We start from the raw sequence: 7,267 nt of genomic DNA on the forward strand, positions 1-7,267 counted from the left end.
TTCCTGCTAAATCAATGCGTGTTAACTTCAAAGCCACAGACGTCCTTTGGATGATGTGGATTATGTATTTGGCCTATAAACCAAATTATTAATCAGAGCACACTTGCACTTCTTAGACTTGTGCAGGGAAAAGGGCGGGAGTGATTAATTTGTGTGATGGTCACATAGCTCGACTGTGGAATGTATTACAAATGTAAGCAGACTTAAACCTGACCCAAGAAGGATAATCAGCGCGATTCTACAACAGAGATTTGCTTTGAAATCATGAATGCCTTTTCAAAAGATATTCCACTGAAAGCTGTTTTAATCTGTTATTTGAAATAAAGGTTCAGTATGTGTTGCGACATTACTAGAAAATAGCCGTTTAACAGGGTATTTTCCTGCTCTTTTCTCATTGTGTGATATTACTGAGGGCCGATTTAATCTGTTCCAATGGAGAGTTTCCATCACAAGAAACAGCTTTTACCTAAATAACATCTTTGACAGAAAGAGAGAATAACACCCCTACTTCAACATGTGATTGAACCAAAAATAATAATGGTATATTGGCGTTTATCGGCGTTAAAATGGAGTGCCGTTAAGTACATTCCTCAAGACCAGAGAATCTACACATTTTGAAGTTCAACAAGTTAAAACTATCTTTTGAAAATGCTGAAAAAGGCTTGAAAAACATGTCATTTTAAAACCAATACTTAAAGGTGGGGTAGGTAATTTTGGAGACACCAGCTCGAGTGCGCTAGAATTTGAAAATACACAGGCGGAAAAAATCTGCCACTTCCTCACATAGCCCCTCCTCCAACACACACGAACGCGCCCATGACCAATGAGGGCACGAGATAAGTTTGTGCACAGATGGAAGGCTGACAGGCAGGTAGGCCATCCAGTTACTTTAGCCGGGCCGGCTCAGATGATTGGTCGTGCTTTTTACAGCGCCACGGCTTCCACAGATGACATTTTTTATGGATTTATTGTCAAAGCACTTCAGATATTCAGTGCTATCGGGATGTTAAGAGCATTCCATGGAATACAACAAAAAGTGTATCTCGAGCCGGTTTCTCAAACTTACCTACCCCACCTTTAATGTAGGGCTGCTGCTCTCTCACACAGGCCATATGGTCAGTGCAAATCAGCTTAAAGGGCAGACATCTTTGCCACCAACACACTTCACCCTTGCATTGAAGAAGACTATACACCATGGATTGAGACCATCAACTCATCAGGTAAATGTTTACAGAGGTAATATATCAATTGAGAAGTAGGGTAATTTTCTCATAGACTTCTATATAATCAGACTTCTTTTTTAACTAGTGGAGTCACCCCCTGCTGGCCATTAGAAATATGACACATTTAAGGCACTTCCCCATTGGCTTAAAGAGGCCCTATACCGTATGGGGTTTTCTCTTGCTTGTAGTGATTTCTATAGGCTTTTGTGCACGTAAATGGTCTGCAAAGGCTACAATCCCTGTGTTTCCTCCAGAGGGAGAAGTGCTACAAACAATGAACATGAGAACATATAAAGCATAATGAAATGTTTTCTATATATTTGATGAGGTTCCAATGTTAATTCAGGTGTTATTGTTTAACAAAACCTGAAAAAAGGAGGCCCAGTTTCCTCCTCCATGACCCAGAATTCCTTGCAGCAGCTTGTCACTTTGTGTTCAGTCTGCAGAAGGAGAGAGGAGACTGTTTACAGCTGAGAGCAGACATACATGATGAGGCGGAGAGAATAAAAAATCACTTTCATGTTATTGTGGCTCACGATAATACTGCACAGCTCTCTCTCTCTCCCGCCCTCTCTCCGTCCCTCTCTCTCCCTATCCGAATAAAACCGAGTGTTTCCGAGAGCGTGCGAGCTGCCTCCTTGCAAGCAGCCGTAATTGGGATTATTCAGGAATAATTCGCCTAATCCAGTCGCCTTGTTTTTCTTTTCCCCCTTTTTCTTTTGTCAAATCGTGATTTCCACCGCGTTATGGCGACGTGAATCTGGATTTGTCAGACATGTATCACGGAGGCTGCATTTTTTTTATTGTGGACTATAATAAGATGTCGCTGGAAAAACAAAGACTGCATATGAACAGTTCGGGGTAAATACCTTTTTCTTTTTGACTGAAAGATGGGAAATAGAGACGTTTGGATGCAGTTTTCTGTGTGGACTAATTGCACCACCAGCCAATATACATGCCAAGACCATTCATTTATGGGATGCGCGATATTTTCTTCCTCCTCTCCAACGTTTGTGGGTGGGTTATTATAAGCATTGAAAATCTGACATCATTTGGATATATGTGAACACAACAAGGTATATTGTTTTTTCTAAATCGCGTCTGTTTCTAAGCCTTCTGGAAATCCACCTTCGACGTGATGCAACATAGAAAGCTGTTTTCTCCGATGATATTCAGACACAAATGAACACATCCCTGTGACTGAGAAAGGGTGGCGGTGCTGGATGTTTTTCTGTGGCACAGTCCTCACCCCGGATTGTCTGATCAGCTGTTGATTTTTTTTTAGTATTATCTTTATTATAAGATTATTATATGTTGCTCGATTCGCGATGGATTTATGCATAACAGGTGTTGTTTGAGAGCACAGCAGGAGCATGTGCTTATTATGTGCTTTTCTCTCGATTTAACAAGCAGTGAAACAAAGCGACTGGGATCCTTTTTTATTTTTTTTGCCTTGAGAGAAGAGCCGATCCAAAAAAGATGAGGGGATGAAAGGTAGGTTATCATCTTGATCTCACACACACACACACACACACACACACACACACACACACACACACACACACACACACACACACACACACACACACACACACACACACACACACACACACACACACACACACATCAGAGGTGATTTTGACACCTGTTCATCTGTTTTTCACTCTGTCAGGCCTAGCTAACATGGCAGCCATCTAATCAGGTGAAATGATATTTGTCAAGGTGGCAGAGGGCTGTTATGTATGGGGAGAAAAATAAGCCCTCAGTTACAGAACATCATATTGTTTTTCATGGCCTACATAGACAAGGCCCACCCAGACAAGCACACCACGGTTTATCATAATTTCTACGCCTGTAGATGAGTTTTTTATTACATGAAGCTGCATTTTGTGTTTTTTTTCTCAATGAATTCTTAATCTTGGCCCCTTGCTGAGGCCTTGTCTGTGCTAGTCACGATGTCAACTTTCTCCTGTCCTCAAATTTCACACAGTAGGCCTATACGGTTATAGAAAAACAACAAATGGCTGCCTGCTCTGCCATATTTGTTATGTGCTGTGAATGGTACTGCCTCCTGCCACACACACACACACACACACACACACACACACACACACACACACACACACACACACACACGCGCACACACACACACACACACACACACACACACACACACACACACACACACACACACACACACACACACACAGTGTTCCTTCCTCATTTACAACATCTCTGTTTGTTGGACATGCCCAGTGTTGGTTGTCTGCTCCATCACCCCCCGCCCCCCCTCCCCTCCCCTCGTACACCCCCATGCATTCACTCAAACACCCACACTTGCACAAAGTATGTGAGCTGTTGTATCTTAGCAACGGGCAAGGTAATTACTGAGAGAGCCAAGGAGCTGGCATGCTGTAGAGCTGCTGATCCTAGCCGCGGAGAAACAGGAAGGCAAAGATTTCCACAGTGTTGCCCGACACAGCACTTAAATATATGCACGCTGCTTAATGTAAGTTTCCGTTTAACAAGCACACATCTTGTTTTTTTTCCATGCCTCAAAATGTGTGTGTCTGTGTTCGCAGGTGGAGAGGTTGTGGACAAAGAGGAAAAAAGATGAGTCTGTCATGTAGAAAAGATCCTCACGGCCTCTCCTTGTAGAGACGAGGGAGCCGTGTGGAGAGGGGGTTTGTAGCGTTTATACAAATAAAAAAAAGGGCCCCCCCGAACAAGGAAGGTGAAACAATGGCTAACCAGAGCTTCGCCATCGATGGACCGGGCAGTTTGCTGGCGGTTCTGGCTTCTCAGAGCGGCATGTCGAGGGGAGGAAGCAGCAGCAGTGGTGGAGGCAGCACTGGAGGAATCTCTGCCACAGATGTGTCCGCCTACTTTAAGCTGGTCTTCTTGGGTCTGATCATCTGTGTCAGCCTGGTGGGGAACCTCCTGGTCTCCCTGCTCGTGCTGAGAGACCGGACCCTTCACAAGGCGCCCTACTTCTTCCTGCTGGACCTGTGCCTGGCCGACGCCGTCCGCTCGGCCGCCTGCTTCCCCTTCGTGCTCGTGTCTGTGCACAACAGCTCGGCCTGGACCTACAGCGCCTTGAGTTGTAAGGTCGTGGCGTTCATGGCGGTGCTGTTTTGCTTTCACGCTGCCTTCATGCTGTTTTGCGTGGCCGTCACACGCTACCTTGCCATCGCCCACCACCGATTCTACGCCAAGCGAATGACCATCTGGACGTGCGCCGCCATCATCTCCATGGTGTGGACTCTGGCCGTGGCCATGGCGTTCCCGCCGGTGTTCGACGTGGGGACGTACAAGTTCATCCGCGACGAGGACCAGTGCATCTTCGAACACCGCTACCTGAAGACCAACGACACCCTGGGCTTCATGCTCATGCTGGCCGTCGTGGTGCTGGCGACCCACGGCTTCTACGCCAAGCTGCTGCTGTTCGAGTACCGGCACCGCAAGATGAAACCGGTCCAACTGGTGCCAGCCATCAGCCAGAACTGGACCTTCCACGGTCCCGGGGCAACGGGGCAAGCCGCGGCCAACTGGATCGCAGGGTTCGGTCGCGGCCCCATGCCTCCGACTCTGCTGGGCATCCGTCAGAATCTACACAATCAGCATCGGCGGCTGCTGGGGATGGAGGAGGTTCGGTCGGAGAGGAGACTGGGCAGGATGTTCTACACCATCACCTTGCTCTTCCTGGTCCTCTGGGCGCCCTACATCGTGGCCTGCTTCTGGAGGGTGTTCGTGAAGTCCTGCACCATCCCCCAGCGGTACCTCTCCATCACAGTGTGGATGAGCTTCGCCCAGGCCGGAGTCAACCCCATCTTCTGCCTCCTGCTCAACGAGGACCTGAGGAAAGTGCTGAGGGCTCACCTGCCCACCTACTGGAGGACTAAACAACACCTGCCCCAGGATGAGGCCTACTGCATCATGTGATCCGATACACACAAAGAGAATGTTTCAGGTTTTTTTTTTTTTTAAAAGCGAGGATTGGAAGTGAAGTAACGCACCTTGGCTAAGTGTTTGTTTTGCACAACGAAACCCGATTTTTGCCAACGATTGCAGGCACGTTATTAAGAATGTTTGAATAAATGGTGCAGAGGTTTGACTTTAGGCGGGCGATAATGACAGAGCCCTTCTTCAGTTTCTGATGATGTACTGTTTGATTAATCAGTAGGAAAAGATCACAACTATCACCGCTCCGACTAAGTGTGACAGATGCCATTTTAAAATAATGTTGCCTTATTTCAGTGGGACACGCCCCAGAGCTTTCATGAGTTTGTGTCACACGAGGCGCAAAACAGACACACACAGGGATGAGAAATCCTTGAATGAAATGTGCTGCAGACTTTTGAATAGAAAGTGTTGATCAGAGCGTTACTAACTCTGAAACACATCAAGGAACTCAAAGGGGTCTGAACGGATTAACAGACCACCCCGGACGCCTTTTCATTTAATTCAGAGGAGACCGCAGAATATCGAAATGGATCCAATCGACCTTGGATACATTTCAATAGGTGTCGTGAACCCGAAGAGCCCCTAACATGCTTGATTTTTTTGGACTTGATTTAGGGCGTGTCAGGTTTTCTTTGTATCATAAAAAAAAAAATTGCCTGTTTTTCCTTTTATTTGTAAACTATACATGTTAAGCAGATGACACTATTTTGAAATATGACTTGATTTCATATTGTACAGACTGTACGGGAATGTCTATTCCTGCTTGTGTGTTTTTATATAGCATTTGTGTGTGTGTGTGTGTGTGTGTGTGTGTGTGTGTGTGTGTGTGTGTGTGTGTGTGTGTGTGTGTGTGTGTGTGTGTGTGTGTGTGTGTGTGTGTGTGTGTGTGTGTGTGTGAGAGTGAGAGAAGAGAGGTGGGGATATAATGATGATAGAATAGGTTCCAGTAATATTGAGTCAATATGAAAAGCAGCCTCGTCTTGGTGTCTCAAAACCATGCAAAAATTGAAAAATATTCAGATGGAAATGTTTCCTTTGAATGGATTTCCGTCAAATGTATTTTGATTTTTTTTTTCAAGCAAATGTGAAGTACGAGGGATTATGAATAATTACAAAACAACACTTGTGCATCAGAAACAGGCCGGAGGATTTAATGACTTGAATGATGATGTAAATGTAAAAAAATTAGCAAATGATGATCTTGGGAATGTTTTAGTGTTATGCTGACAAAAAATGAAGGAATGAAGCGGCCCTTAAAGGGAACTTGAATGTTATGAGGCCCCCCAGACAACATAAATGTCACAATGTCCTGGATTTTAAAATGTTAAAAGGCTGGATACGACCACAGAGAAGATGTTGTGTGGGAAACCGACGACATGAAGTTGTCTCAAATGTAAGATTCATGTAATACAAATGTCAGACCTACAGGATGTTAGGCATAGATATGTTTGTGCAGTCAATTTTTCTAAATGTGGACACTTGCACAGCATACTGTATTAGCATGCATTCCACTGCATTTCATAGATTCAAGACTTGGGGGTTACAACTTGTACAGATGTTGATATAAATGGGAGGAAAAAGTGAAGCAAAAACCGAGGTTCAAACTTTTTACGTCTGGCATTCCTTCGCGAGATGATATTCTGTAACTGTACAGTTTAACTGAGGTGGTTCTTTTGCCCACTCATCAATAAAGACTCTACTTTTGATGCATTATGACGTATGAGCTGCCCATATATGGACATGGCTGAATTATTACTTCCTATTTGTAATCAAGTAAGCAAATCTGCATGAAATTAAACTTTCTACGGTGGCCTACAGGTTCAAATGGGCTGCAACAGACAAAAACTTCCATTAAAGGTGGGGTATGTCATTTATTTCAGAAACCCTTTTTTTTGTATTCCATGGAATGCTCTTAACATCCCGATAGCAATGAATACATGAAATGCTTTGACAATAAATCCATAAATAAATATCATCTGTGGAAGCCGTGGCGCTGTAAAAAGCACGACCAATCATCTGAGCCGGCCCGGCTAAAGTAACTGGATGGCCTACCTGCCTGTCAGCCTTCCATCTGTGCACAC

General features: G+C 44.8%; 1 protein-coding gene across 3 annotated transcripts; it reads left to right on the top strand.

Annotated features, from left to right (window-relative positions):
• The first annotated feature begins 1,775 nt into the window (after positions 1-1,775).
• Positions 1,776-6,917, top strand: LOC307035462 (putative G-protein coupled receptor 173). Of its 3 annotated transcripts, none has more exons than XM_079674771.1 (2): positions 1,776-2,717; positions 3,806-6,917. In XM_079674771.1, exon 2 carries the CDS (start codon positions 3,966-3,968, stop codon positions 5,163-5,165), a length of 1,200 nt encoding a protein of 399 aa, XP_079530897.1. In that variant the 5' UTR covers positions 1,776-2,717; positions 3,806-3,965; the 3' UTR covers positions 5,166-6,917. The 3 variants fall into 3 exon arrangements, with proteins under 3 accessions (XP_079530897.1, XP_079530898.1, XP_079530899.1); XM_079674772.1 differs by having other exon boundaries at positions 1,776-2,084; XM_079674773.1 differs by lacking the exon at positions 1,776-2,717 and adding an exon at positions 2,752-3,732.
• The last annotated feature ends 350 nt before the right edge of the window (positions 6,918-7,267 follow it).

The sequence above is a fragment of the Notothenia rossii genome (assembly GCF_949606895.1).
Source record: "Notothenia rossii genome assembly, chromosome: 4".
NCBI classification, from domain to species: Eukaryota; Metazoa; Chordata; class Actinopteri; order Perciformes; family Nototheniidae; genus Notothenia; species Notothenia rossii.